This window comes from Dermochelys coriacea, chromosome 3 (genome assembly GCF_009764565.3).
Source record: "Dermochelys coriacea isolate rDerCor1 chromosome 3, rDerCor1.pri.v4, whole genome shotgun sequence".
In the NCBI taxonomy this organism is placed as follows: Eukaryota; Metazoa; Chordata; order Testudines; family Dermochelyidae; genus Dermochelys; species Dermochelys coriacea.
Window position 1 is genome coordinate 5,865,578 of NC_050070.1, and position 14,386 is coordinate 5,879,963.

The 14,386-nt window shown below is 47.1% G+C and overlaps 1 protein-coding gene across 19 annotated transcripts in view; it reads right to left on the minus strand.

Moving 5' to 3' along the window:
- NCOA1 (nuclear receptor coactivator 1) overlaps positions 1–14,386 on the minus strand; it is a 360,042-nt gene that overhangs the window by 9,823 nt on the left and 335,833 nt on the right. For 15 of the 19 annotated variants that reach the window (XM_043510052.1, XM_043510045.1, XM_043510046.1 and 12 more), the window contains 4 exons: positions 11,038–11,349; positions 10,236–10,337; positions 6,989–7,388; positions 5,483–5,690 (listed from right to left, as the gene is read on the minus strand). In XM_043510052.1, coding sequence (XP_043365987.1) covers positions 5,483–5,690; positions 6,989–7,388; positions 10,236–10,337; positions 11,038–11,349 — 1,022 coding nt within the window. The remainder of the gene's footprint in view (positions 1–5,482; positions 5,691–6,988; positions 7,389–10,235; positions 10,338–11,037; positions 11,350–14,386) is intronic. The other 4 variants (XM_038393632.2, XM_038393629.2, XM_043510053.1 and 1 more) reach the window with 1 other exon arrangement.

Below are 14,386 nucleotides of genomic sequence, written 5' to 3' on the forward strand. Positions count from 1 at the left end.
ACTAATCCTTAGCTGTATAGTCTGTGGAAGATCCAAGAGGCAGCCCAGCTCTTGCTAGAGGAGAGAGAATACAATAATAAAATGCCCTGCTCTGGTTTGCTGTCTAACAGCCATAATCTGTATTGCTTTGCAGCACTCCAACAAACAGCCTCTGAGATTGATTAAATGCCCAAGTGCGGCTGAGCACCGTAATCAATCTGGGCAGCTGTTTATTGCTTCATATATAACAAAGAGATTATCCCCTAATTGGAGCAACTGCACTGGAGCCGTTCTGCATTGTATCAGCCTGAAACCAAATCAATGAAGCGATTCTTCTGGCTTGGCCAAAAATTACTGAGCAAATAAAACGAGAAGGCAGGCTTGTTTGGAATTCATGGTGGAGAACACAAAAACCATCCGTGACCTTCTAGTTCCATGGTCTCCCTACATCTGGGTTCCGTCTGCCAACTCGCTCTAACCTCTTACCAAAACACTCTTCTCACCCAACACCCACAAAAATCAGCCGACAAGTAGAGCTGTCAACCATTGTCCCTCCAAATCTTTTTGTGACAGATTAAAGAGCCCTTTCGCATCAGGCACTTCTTGGGGTGGTACTGTATTTACAGACTGGGATTAAGCTGCCTCTTCTCTTCCTCTGCAACCAGCTAAACAGATTGAGCTCCTTTAGTCTCTCACTGCAAGGCAAGTTTGCCAGCCCTCGAATGATTTGTATGGCTCTTCTCTGAGCCCTCTTCAATTTCTCAACCTCCTTTTTAACAGACACACTAGAAGTGGATACAATGTTCCAGCAGAGATCTCCCCGGTTGCATCCCGAGGTAACATCCCCTCTCTAATCCTGCTCAGTATCCCTGTGAATTGTACCCCTTGATCCCACTCCCTCTCTACTGCTTGTCTTGTTGAGTCATGTCTGAGATTTAGCATGTTGCTCTCTGGAGCAGGGACCACATCTTCCAACATCTTGTGCTGCTGTAAAATAATAAACAGCAGCAATATTAATACTATGTTTGTAATAGGGTACTGGGCCTTGGGGTGCACAGGCCTATCCCACTACAGTCCTTGGGCCCTTTAAGAGCAGGGATTCTGGGAAATGCAATTCCACAGGACACACTGAGAACCCAGAGGCCATATGGTTAGGGAACTGTCTAAGGGATAGCCTCAGCTCCAGAGAAGGGAGATGAGGGCTGAAGGCTGCTAAGAGTGTTTTGAGTTGCCTGCTCTGTTTCAGAATAAAGCGAGCCCTGAAATAAAGGACATGAAGTGATTTGTTGGAGTTTGTATGTTCCCTGGAATGCATAAACAGGGCAATCTTGAGTAGGAGTAGCGAGGTTATTTTACCTCTGAACTTGGCCCTGGTGCAACTGCTGCTGGAATCCTGTGTCCCGTCCTGGTGCCCACAATTCAAGAAGGATGCTGATAAATTGGAGAGGGGTCAGAGAAGAGCCACGAGAATGATTAAAGGATTAGAAAATGTGCCTTAGAGAGACAGACTCAAGGAGCTCAATCTACTTATCTTAATAAGGAAAGTTAAGAGGTGACCTGATTACAATCTATAAATATCTATATGGGGAGCAAATATTTAATAATGGTTTCTTTAATTTAGCAGAGAAAGGTGTAACATAATCCAATGGCTGGAAGTTGAAGCTAGACATATTCAGATGGCAAATAAGGCACAATTGTTTTTTAACAGTGAGTGTAATTAACCATTGGATCAATTTACCAAGGGTTGTAGTGATAATTTTTAAATCCAGATGGGATGTTTTTCTAAAAGCTCTGCACTAGGAATTATTGTGGGGAAGTTCTCTGTCCTGTGGAATACAGCGGGTCAGACCAGATGATCACGATTCCAGCCTTGGAATCTATGAATCCATGAATTTATTTTTAGTTTCACCATTGAAACCCATTTAGTTTCAACATTTTAACCCATTAACCACAAAAGCTAGTGTCTGAGCCACAGCCAACACGAAACACAGCAGTTTTAAAAACCCGACGGATGGTTCATTCTGATGCTGAAATCTACTTGCTGAAAACCCCAGAGCAGGTGAGAATCCAGTAGGACAGACCCTCCTTTCCATCCGTGTGATGGGGAGGGCTACTCCCGGCACTACATTCAGGGTTGAGTCCTGTATGGCCTTCAAGGAACATACAGCAAGAGCAAGACACATGGAAAAAGCCTTACCTGGTCTCTGCTATCCCAGTTCATCAGCTCTGAGTGGTGAACATAAGAATGGCCATACTGGGTTATATCAATATTCCATCTAGCTCAGTATCCGGTCTTCTGACAGTGGCCAATGCCAGGTGCCCCAGAGGGAATGAACAGAACAGAGAATCATCAAATGATCCATCTGTTGCCCATTCCCAGCTTCTGGCAAACAGTGGCTAGGGACACCATCCCTGCCCATCCTGGCTAATAGCCATGGATGGACCTATCCTCCATGAACTTATCTGGTTCTTTTTTTAACCTGGTTATAGTCTTGGTCTTCACAACATCCTCTGGCAAGAAGTTCCACAGATTGACTGTACATTGTGTGAAGAAATACTTCCTTTTGTTTGTTTTAAACCTGCTGCCTATTAATTTCATTTGGTGACCCCGAGTTCTTGTGTAATGAGAAGTGTGAAGTGTCCAGTTTGTATGAGGTGCTGTCATTATCAGTCTTTGGTGGGAGAGGCAAGGTTGATGGGAGCCTGGGGCACTGTGTTTCCTGAAGGCAATGGAGGGAGATGGATGATTCCTCCCTCCCCCACCAACACACCCCACCCATGCACCCCAACCCCCCCCAAGAGTACTTAAGTTCCTTTATGTAACACAGAGCATCATCAAGCTGCAGTACAGGCATTAGCTGACCCTACTGCATACTGTATGCAGGTCAGACCATACAAGACAGAGTTCCTGTTGGTCCTCGCAGGTTTTTATGTTGCCTTCCCAATCAGAGTTTGTGTTATTCTAGACTCAAAACCATGACCAGCCAAAACCAAAACAGGACATTTCGTAGTTTACAGGAACTTCTAGGGGGCTTGCCACAGCAATATCTGAAGTGCATCAGGAAAATAGGACAGAGAAGGGAAAACCGCACATTTAAACACTGTAGTGAAACATGGTCATGTTCCCCATGTGTTTTATAGCACAACCTCCTCTTGCCTGTGTGATCAGAGATAAACTTGTTATAATCATCTTTTAGCCTGGTTATCCACCCATGGTTCATGGAGGAATTTCTGTCCACATGGGTAAGAATACCACAATGCAGATGGGCCACAACCACATTCCAAATTGTGTTTAGAAATGGTTATTTCTGTAGTGTAGATGGGGGAAAGAAGCTGTGAGAAATATACCCTACACCGGGCACAAATACACTGATTCACAGACTATGTCTTCCTGGGGATTTGCACAGCTCAGCAACTGGTGGCCAGTAGTCAGTACAACTAAAGTGCAGGTGAGCAAGCTAAGCCACGATTGGCATTTAACTCTGTTTCAAGTAGGGGGAAGCAGAACTGGTGTGTATCCTGGCTTTTCCTGTCTACACTTGGGGTTTGCACTGGCACAGCTATGTCAACTGCTCCTACCAATGGCTGATTGGCTAGAAGAGAGACAGCCACAGAAAATAAATGTCCTGTTCAAACACCTGATTCTGTTACCCAGTGGCTGGCCGCCTAGCCAGTCTAAAACATTCTGATCACATAAAGTGCCCAATGCCTTGCTAGCCAAGCACCTTTAGTGCATAATGGCAAACCTCTACTGGATTAAAAAATGTCCAATTCCAAGATGTAATAAAAACCAGGGAATATAAGAAGCCATTCAATGAGGAACAGACCTTGCTTTCTTCCTCAGAACTTCTAGGAATCCTAAAATACAGTTTAGAAGCACAGGGATTCTAGAAATTAGAAACACAGCTGACAACAAAGGCACTGCAGAGAAACCTAGTGGGACAAAGTTCAAACAGCACTGAAGACAAAAATGACTCCCACAGAAACATGGGCAACTGCTTTGCAGACTAGAGCTCCCTTCCACGGCATACATGGTACGGTGGGAGTCTTGGAAATATTTGCCCCAGTTTATACTGTACCAAGCGTTTATCCAGTCTAAGTCTGGCTGAGGATAGGGCATGAAAAACAATGGTGACAAGAAAGGATAGTATTAAAGAAGTCCTAGCTGGACTATGGTTTTGCTCAGAAATGAAGTAAAGGCCTAGCCTATACAGTACGAGGCACAGTGCAGTACTTCACTCTAATTCCCCTCCTGACAGTCTGACCCATCCCTTTTCCTGTTCTAGAGACTGACACAACTTTCCATCAAAGGGCAAGTCAGAACAATACTGCACTGAACAAAGCAGCCCTTGCATCAGAATTAGCACAACTAGTGTATGCTGGAGCTGTTAGTCCAGTGAAAGGACAGCCCGTTCCAAAGGGATATGGCCAAGTTGCAAAGTCAATTCATACACTAGCAGCTTTTTATCTCTGGAGATCTGTGGTCAAAGCCTTGCTAAGACAATAGGAATAGGAGCTGGTGATTTCTTACATTCGTCAACTTTTGTTATGGATTGGCCAATCTCTGCTCAAAGATGCCCAGCACCAAAGTAGCGGGCAGGACTGAGGTGTATTTGGCAGAATTAATGCTAGCACAGGTCCTTTGCTTTCATGAAGACTTAATTAAATCATTTTTTAAATTAAAGCAAAAGAATTGCTCTGTGGGCTACTGGATGTGTGCGCTCATTTAGAAAACCAGTTTGCTGTGGGCTTCTGGCAATCTGACGATCCAAGGGCAAAATACAAACAAAGGAGTCTAAGGAGAAGCTCATGGTGTGTAAATGCTGACTGAGATTAGCACAGAGCCTGGTCTCCACCTACGCTTGCAGGCCCCATCACTGTGGGAGGTGACAGCCTGTGTTAAGTATCTATAAAGCATCTATCACCATGGTGATACCACCATCATCTTTAAGTACCATCTTGGTGGTATCTCCCCGACCTGTATCTCAGCATGTCAAAGCACCAGCATGGATTATTCACTCAGAAACTGGAGAGAGCTCACTGCTTTTATAAGCAAGCCAATGGTTTGGTTTTTTACAAGGTAATTATACAGTTAATGTTCAGGGATGGATGGATGTTCTACAGGGAACTCAACATGCTAACCCGCAGGGTGAGTGGTTAGCGGATGGGCTGGTGTATGACACTGGCTTAGTGCATGTGTGACCATGTCTCCCCCTAGTGTCTGGGCCCAGCGACCATCGCAACCTACTACGAACTCACAACTAAAGGAGCTCTGCTGAGGAAGAAGCCTGTGGTTTTGGTGCTGAAGGTGCCAGGTTCGATCCCCTTGATGACTGTGATGTCAATATCCATAGAGCCATGTTTTGTAACCCTTGGTCCCCTGCTTCCAGACCAGCTGGGGGCAGGAGCACAGACCTCAGCAGTTATTGCTCCTGGTGAGGGGAAGGCGGGATGATAGCCTACTATCTGCGTGTACATTACTCTGACCTTAGGTTAGACTTACTTATTATTCCCCATTGTTCCTTGCTGCCAAGTCTTCATGTCTGGGGATGGGTACCCAGGGGTCGATGGAGCTGGCTGGAGCATGGGGCTCTGCGAAGGAGGGATCTGCGGCGACACCAGAGGGCTGCTGGGGCTGAGTGATGGAGCGAATGCAGGCTCACTTTGCTGACCCATACCTGGGAACAACACACAGGCTGCTTCACTGCAAGCTGTGCAGACGACCACACCATTACTTAATAAGCTTGTTCTTAATCCCTTGGGACCCGAGTCTGCCACCTTTGCTCACGCAGAGTATTACCTTAGTCCTCCAGTGATGTCTTGTGAGGATTTCTCCTCTTTTGCAGGTGCTGGAGTTAAATTTGAAGCTTCAGCCGGGACTTTAGATCTTAGGCCTCCCCCCGCCCCTTTCTTTTGGTTGCTATTTGTATTACCCGAATACAGCATTTTGTAGCCAAATGGTGGGGGGGAACCTAGAAGTTGCTCGCTATAAACAGAGAGTAGTATTCCAGAACACAGCTGCCTGGAGAAGGAGCTGAAGTAACTGTACTGGAGAACAAGACAATGTGATTGTTGACTTGCAAGACTATTTTAGTTGGTTTCCAAAGCCGCGATAGCTGTGGGGTAATTGTCTCTATTGATTAATTATAGAAACCAGATCTCCCTTGCCAGATTCAAACTATATTCTTTTTACATTATGGAAAAGTGCTGCTTAAGTGTAAAAACATGTGGAGCAGGTGCAGTACGAAGATGTCCATCTGCAGCCAATTCTGGACAAACTCACTGATTTAATCTGAGCCACCCACGTAATCTGTACACAGGAAATAACCTCCATCTGCAGCTGATTTCTGATACCTCATCAGAGCATGCACAAGGATTTGGCCTTTTTCAGACATTTAGCTTCTGAATGTAAATTTTAAGTAGTTTAATTAAAATGGGCACTCTGAATTTCTCTCTCTCTCTCTTTTTAAAAGGGAAATACAATTATTTACCTAAATGGTGTCAACTTCTAGAGAGCTCTACTTTGTCTGAGGGGTACATTTGGAACACGGAGCCAGAAGAATGGGGTACCTTCCCAGAACTTGCAATAAGTGCGCTGAGATCCTCAAGTGAATGGCACTAATGAAATGCAAAGGCAGCATGGTCTAGTGGACACAGAGCTGGACTGGCTGTCAGAAGAACTGGGCTGCAAACCTTGGGCAAGTCCCAGCTTCGCTCTGTGCCTCAGTTTCCCCATGTATAAATTGGGGGTGATGATTCCTACCCACCTTTGTAAAGCTCTTGGAGATCAGCGAATGAAAAGCACCGTGTAATTATGACCTGATCTGGATTTCCTCCACTTGGGGCTAAGGGGTACAACACATGGAAGTCATTACGTTGGCCGTGCAGTATCTTTGTTTACTTGCAACGTTTGTTGCCCCCACTCATACCTCCACATACTTAAAGCATCACCTGATGAAGCAGACACTGAATGCAGACTCCACTGTGAGGGGCACAGCCGAAGACGTACCTGACCCAGAGTACTGGAAGATGTTCTGCTGCATGGGAGGGGTCATCCCGGCACCAAACTGCCCTCCAACGTTCCCCATCATCCCTCTGTTCACCATGCTGCTGCGACTGGCCAGTGCTGCCTCAGGGTTCGATGCCAGCTGCGAAAAGGGGCTGGTGGAGGTGGGAGGGTTTCCTGGATTCGTACCGTAGGTGGGGGGATAGGGAAACTGCTGTGGGGGTGCCTGGGGGAGGCGAGCAGCCCCCATCTGCCCTGGAAGTCCAGCCGAGGGAGGAAGGTTGTTCCCGAAGCTCTGCTGTCTCATTGATATGGCTCGCTGCTGCATTAGCTGCCTCTGCCGATGCTGCTGGCTGTACAGCTCTCGCTGGCGCTGGGCCAGCATCTGTGCGTTCAGAGGTGGCTGCAGAGGAGGAGGTAGATGTGACCGTTATGATAACTCTGCCCCTGTCAGGGTAACTGTACCATACGGGGGCTGGACAAATGACCTTTCTGGCTGCCTGTGGTGTCAATCATCATTTTGCAAGGGAAGCTAAAAATCCCAAAGAGCAGTCGGGGAAGCTCTGTAAATCTGCCAGTTCGTGTAGATCAAAGGCAGAGCAGATTGGAAATATTAAAGAGCTGCCTCTGTACACGCTCATTCCTGTAACTGAACAGAAAATCTCGTATGCTCACCTCATAAAAGCTTGAAAGACCCTGGAGAGCTGGGATTCAGAACACATGTTCTCAGCCAGGCTATGAACAGGAAGCCTTTGCAAGAGGCTCCCCATCTGTGGGGGCAGCTACTGGCAAAAATTTCAGCTTTGTGTCATTTCATGCAGCTGCTAACGAGAAAAACGCCTGTCCAAAAACCACCATTTGTTGCTTCAGATCCCACCCTGCTACCACAACCTTGCCTTTAACAACAGTTGTTGCTAGACTCCCTCAGCAGAAGCACTCAGTTCATACTGCTCCCTGCACGCTGAGCAGTCTACCTCTTCCCGCCATCTTGATCTCCCCTCCAGATTCCCTTTCCTTGTGCCTGCCCACCCCCCAGCCACCTGTCCCTGCTTAGTTGGCACCGTAATCCTGTCTTGCTCGTATCACTGTATAATCATTACAAATGACATTTTAAAAGCCCGTGGTACTCGGGGTGAAACTGGGGGAAGAAAGGTGGTGGCTCTCTTCCAAGCTCTGCCAACATGAGTCACCAGACTGGAGCACCCCTCACCGTAAAGTCTGTCAGCACCTGCAGAACTAGAACCTGGGACCATGGAGATTCTGGGCTCCCAAAGCTTCATCACCATCAGGAGCTCAGGCCAGGTTTCTGTTGGGGGACCCTGTGAAGCTAGACACTGCAGGAAGGAGCACTCAGCGGAGCCTGAGTGGGAGCCCTGCAGCTCACTGATTGGCCCACGCCAGTATATAAGCCAGGAAGCCATTACAGGGGGCTGGCTGAGCAAGGACACAGACTGCCTGCTTGCTTCTGCGTTAGACCTCGCCTTACTGTGAACCTTACACTCTAGTTCCTGTCCCCAGTTCTGTCCCCGCTCTGCTGCTTGGCTCTTTTCTGTAACCTGATGCCTGACCCAGCTCGACCCCGACGCCACTACACATCTCCTGATGGCAACTTGGTAACTAACCAGTGCCCACCGGTCACCCATGGCCCGGCCCAGACAGAGTCTGCAGTTGTTCAGTATGATCGTGTTTTCTCTCTGAACTCTACCAGCTCAAAGTGCTCAGTCACTTGGGCTTTAATGTCAAGCCCTGTCCCCAACCTTTTTCTTTGTTTGAGTTTTCTCCGTTTAGGATTTTTCAGCTCTCCTAGGCAGGAACCTATCTTCCTACCTGCCTGTGAAGCACCAGGTGCACACGTTACATGGATGTGCCGTACTAGATTGGCAGTGACCAAAGCAACTGTTGCCATGGACCATTTCCCTTAGCCTACTTTACAAAGTGCATGCTTAGTGAGCCAGGCAGTGTCGCCTAGTGGACAGAAAAAAACAGGAGACTTGGGCTCTATTCCTAGCTCTGGCACTGACCTGCCCTATGACATTGGGCAAGTCCCTTCACCTTTCTGCCTCTCTGCCCCTCCCTGTCGGTCTTGTCTATTTAGACTGCAAGAGCTCTAGAGCAGGGGCTGTGTGTTTCTCTGTGTGTGTACAGCTCCTGGCACGATACTGTTTCTTGCCACCACTATAATAATGATAGCAGTGAGAAATGTGACAACTCCTTTGCAGAGCATGCTATTTTCAAACATTCATAACCTGTTCCAATCAAACCGCATTTTCAGAGAGAGACTTAAAGGCACTTCTTGTCAGTGAGGGCTAGTTCCATGCCATAGTTCAATTCTCTAACCCAGCTATTTTGACTGTAGGGCTGTTCAAAACCATCTCTTTCAAGAATTTTCTATAAGTTATGGGTTGTTTCCCAAATGGCTGAACCAGATTTGCTCAAAGTTAATAAAATATCACGGTGGAAAATTTCAGCCCAGAAGAGAAAGTTTGAGAAAGTTAGCAGCAGCTGAAAACAAAGCGTTACAATGGAAACTATTACATAGTTTTGTCTGCAGCTATAGTGTCTGAGAGAATATCAAAGATGTCCAAAACTCATCAAAACAGTTTGGAGTCTTCACAGAGACGTTGGAGTCAGTAATGGTTTGGGGGTGGCAAGACAGCACCAATAAAAACCCGCCATATGGAACAAAGTTACCAGAATATGGCTACACCTTCCACCTTCTTTTCCCCTTATACCGAGCAGATATTTGATCCCACTTTACTGAAAGTGGGACAGAACTCCTGGACCAGGAGCTTTGCAGGATCATTACAAAAGATTCACTAGAGATTCAACTATAAGAGAATGTCATCCGTTACAAAGGGACCCTTCTCAATGAAAGTCCAAGCCAGTACCACTCATCTCCAAGCAGCAATAGAGAATTTCCAGGTGGAAATGCTGTATGGAGGCTGAAGATAATATCCGCAATCAGCTACACAGAAAATTAATTTGGGGCCGAATACTATTGAATAGTACGTCACTCTGCAATTAGAATCATAGAATATCAGGGTTGGAAGGGACCTCAGGAGGTCATCTAGTCCAACCCCCTGCTCAAAGCAGGACCAATCCCCAACTAAATCATCCCACCCCAAATTAGTCTCACTGGAATAGACTGAGCTTATTGCTGCTTACAAATCAATGGTGTAGGCCCTTAGTGATAAAGTACTAATTTCCGCTGGACTGATAAGGGTGCCAACATGTGGCTTCCTACCATTACCTGAGGCGTAATCTGTGGCTGCATGCCTGCCCTCATACTGATGCCGACTGGAGAGTTTGCTGCCAACTGGTTCAGGATCGCCTGCCGATTTTGGTGTATCAGCTGGAGAGGAGGAAATCAGAAAGACCTTACAGCTCTACACCAGTTTTGTCAGGTACAGAATGTCTACAGACCCACCAATGGCAACTGGCTTCCAGCAGAATTTTTCCTCCCTACTGATCTGAAAAGCAGATAATTCATTTAAAGGGACTCTGACTAGTTTCCCCACAATCTCTTCAAACTGAACAATGGCAACAGAGCACTTTTCCATTAAGCTAGTTTCCTTTACGTCAGTGGTCCCCAACCTTTCTTGTGGAAATAGCGTATTCCTATTCCCAGAAAACTGTGGCGGGTGCCCGACACCCCGCAGCCGAAATGTGGCAGCAGGAAGAAGCGCCGCCGCCGAAATGCCACCAAGAAACGGTGACGCTTCTCAGTGGCATTTTGGCCACGGGTTGTCCTGCAGGCGCACAAAAATGCCCCGGTGGGCAACATGGCGCCTGTGGGCACCGCGTTGGGGACCCCTGCTTTACGTTATTCTTGGCGCACATCCTTCTCCTGCTCTATTACAGTGGGGCATCCTAATGACAGAGCTTGTGGGATGGGCTGGCCCCACATAAGGAGAAGTGCTGTGCAAAACCCAGCATGTGGCAGTTTACAGACTTCTGTACCCACACAGCACATCTGGAGGGGAAGAGGTTGAGTGCTGGGCAGCTCTAGCTGAGAGTTCTGGATTCCCCATAGAATCAAAGTGAATAGTCACCTGCTGCTGCCCTTGTAGCCGCTGCTGCAGCTGAAGTCTCAGCTGGTTGGGGGCTGTCGGTGGCCTGTTTAGAATCTGCCGTGGCTGCATTCCCATGTTGGTGGGGAAAGCCCCTCGGGGCGATGGTACCTGAACTGGCATGGGCCCGAAAGAAGGTTTCTGCCTGACCATGCCTTGGAAAGGGCTGGGGAGATTAGCAGTAGAAGCAGAAGAATAAGGCTGGGGGTACAGGCCAGGCTTTTGATCCATTAGAAGAGACGGTGTCGCTTGCTGTGGCTGGAATCTGTCACTCAGCACTTCCAGGCTGCCTCCCTGTTTAAAAAGAGGGACAAAAGTGAGACCCCTTCTTAGCTGACAAAAATCCCAGCAGAGTTTCTAACACACAAAGCAACAGCCATGTGTTCCACATCTCACAGAAGGCGGCAAACCCCAACTCAAAGGGCCCAACCTTCACTTCTCAGGCTCCTTGAGCATAGGCCAAAAGGGACTGCTCCTAGGATTAACCCAACTGCTGGTCCGGCCATTCACTACACTGGTACAGCCGACCACAGTGCAGCCCGCTTGAGTGTAGTCATTGTGAATGTTCCAAAAAGCAACTGCAGGGAGAACAATTAATACCTCACTTCTCAGGTCCAGAGGCCTTAACAACCTTCACAAGGAAAAGGATTTTTTGCGTGGCCATGAACAAAGGCCACAATTTTCAGAAGGGCTCTAAACAAGCAGCTGGGTCCAGATTTTCCAGGGCGCTCAAGGGGAAGGGAGGAAGGGGCAAGAGATTCTTTGTTGTTCTCAGGAGTGGGGATGGGGAGATGATTCTCCATGGTTTGCAATAGAAGCTGAGCTGTTCGGAAAATCTAGCCATTTATTTAGGTGCATACAGGGGGGCACCCATCTTTGGCTGCGCTGTGACAGTGGAAGAATCAATTCAAGACCAAGGGAACAGCATGGTATCTCCTACATTACCCTCCTATTGCAGTCTGCAAAGAGGAGGTGGCCAGAGGAAATAGGTTGCAGCTGGGGCTTCCCTGTGCCCCAGCAATCCCCAGCTACCATGATAGCCATAGAAGCCTTTGACAGCTGGAGTAATAGCCTTCAAGCTGCTTTCAGTAACACAGGGTGACCAGAGCAATGCACAGTCAGATCTGGATCACAGGAGCATGCCCTCCTGAGTTGTACCGTGGGCTCCTCAGCTGCAGTCCGGGATCCGGGTCAGTATTTGCAAGTAAGCCGAATCAGACCACTCCAAGGAAGCTTACACAGGGGAAACAGGAGACACACTGTTCTGCGTTGGCTTTACTCCAGGTAGGGCAAAATAATTTGGACCCAGCAGAGAGTAAACTTACTAAGCTTGTGGCATTGAGTTCCACAAGTTAACTATGTGCTATATAAAAAAAACATCTTTCACTCAATGGGGGAGGTAAATTCCACAGTGGAGAACAGCTCACTGAAAATATCCTGATTTCAGCCCCTCCTCATTAAACTGGGGGGTAGGTTAACTCGAGCACTTCACCTGACCACAAATCCCTGTCTGATGCTGCAGCAGAGAGGTGGTCTTGGACATAACCAGTTACCAGATTAGGAGCCCTATGCCATCAGGTGCTTGAAATCCATCAGCAACCTTCAGCATCAGATCTGAGTCAGGGGAAAATGAACTCAGAGGTTCTGCTACTCTCTAGAGGTATGTCTTCCCTGCAGAGTTAACTCAGGTGATCGGTGCCTGGGTGTGAGCAGCCACTCTGTGTGCAATATCATGCCTGAATTACTGCACCCTGGCCGCTGCGGCATGTACCTGTCTGTGTCACTAGGACATCTCGGAGGAATCTCATGGCTCTTTGTGCTGCAGTTAGCTGAGCCACTCCATGATTCTTTCCTAGTGAATTGTGGAAGACCTTGTCTGTCATTCTAGGCCGGGAATTATGGGAAGGCGCAGCAGGACTGTACCCTCCCTGCAAAGTAGGTAGGTGACCAGCCTGAGAGAAAGCGGCACTGAAGCTCCAGACCCCGCCGTGTCAGCTAGCTCAGGCTGAAAGCACCATTAAACTCGGCTGAGAAGGTTTTGTTGGTGGAGAGGAGGTGGACTCAGGTAACGCTACAGTGAAGAAATACCTTAAGGCTAGAGTGTACTTTGAGTTGGTTCCAGGTGGGTCTAAAATACTTGGACTTAATTATAAACAACTTGAAAGTAAGAGTAAGGGTAACTCTGTACAACGTATCCAAGGAAATACAAACTGGTTTAGGAGGATGGGATACATTTCAATTATGTATCCGAGGGGGAAACTATCAAAATGAACTTCTTCCCAAAGGTGCCTGAATTCTGAATGCTGTCCCCATAAATATTTATGTCCAGTACATATTTTATAGCATTACATAAGTTATTACCAAGATTCATCTGGAGCCATGGAAAAAGCCCAAGATTAATATTAAAGAAACGATACTTGGATGGGAGTAAAGTTGGATTTCAATTCCAAACATGAGACGATGCTCCGAGCCATAGACTATTAGACAGGGAATTTGCTGGCTCAAGAGGGAAGATGATTGGCATTCCCACATAACTCTGGGCCCCAGGCTCAGCGTTCCAAGGCATCTTACCTCAGTATTCGAGAGAGAAAGTCAAATGCCTAGTATCCTCCCTAAGAGCAACACTGAAAGTTGGCTGGTGTGGTTATGGCTGTTAGGTGGCCTGTATGAAATGAGTTTGGTAGATCGTGATCTGGGTCCTGGTGGATAGGAGACCCTGGCACAAAAACCACCCTGCCACAACTGGCATCTTTACTGGCAGCCTCAGCAGAGAAATCAGCGACCGAATGAGACAGTGAGACTGAACTCCCCCTCTCAGACATACATTTTTAAAAGCGGCTAGTGATTTTGATGCCCAAGCTGAGATGCCTTAAAAGGGGCCTGCTATTGAGAAGGCAGGTACTTGGCATTTTCTGAACAACTCCACTACAAGGTATCTCAGATTAATCACCTAAGAACATCTAGACTTGTCTCGAGATTAAAGCTGCGGCTCAGCGGCGGGACGATATAAAGAAGTTGCCGTGCTATTGTGGGGGGGCTCAATAGAAGAAGCCTCCTTGAGTTCAGTGATAAAGAAGCAGACCTTGGAAGAGGAGAGGAATTCACTCTCTCAGGCTCCCTTTCTAGGTCCATTCCAAGAGCACTAAAATTAATGACAGATTTTTGGTTCTAATAATTTTTTTGGAAACAAACACCGTGTGTGTAAGCATTGTCTGAACTGGAAAAATAAATTATAAAAATAGTTGCAAACTATTTCATTACTTGTATGTCTCTGTTCTTTATATCTTTCCTATGATCAGGATTTATTCAAGCAGTGCTGTTCTTCATTATT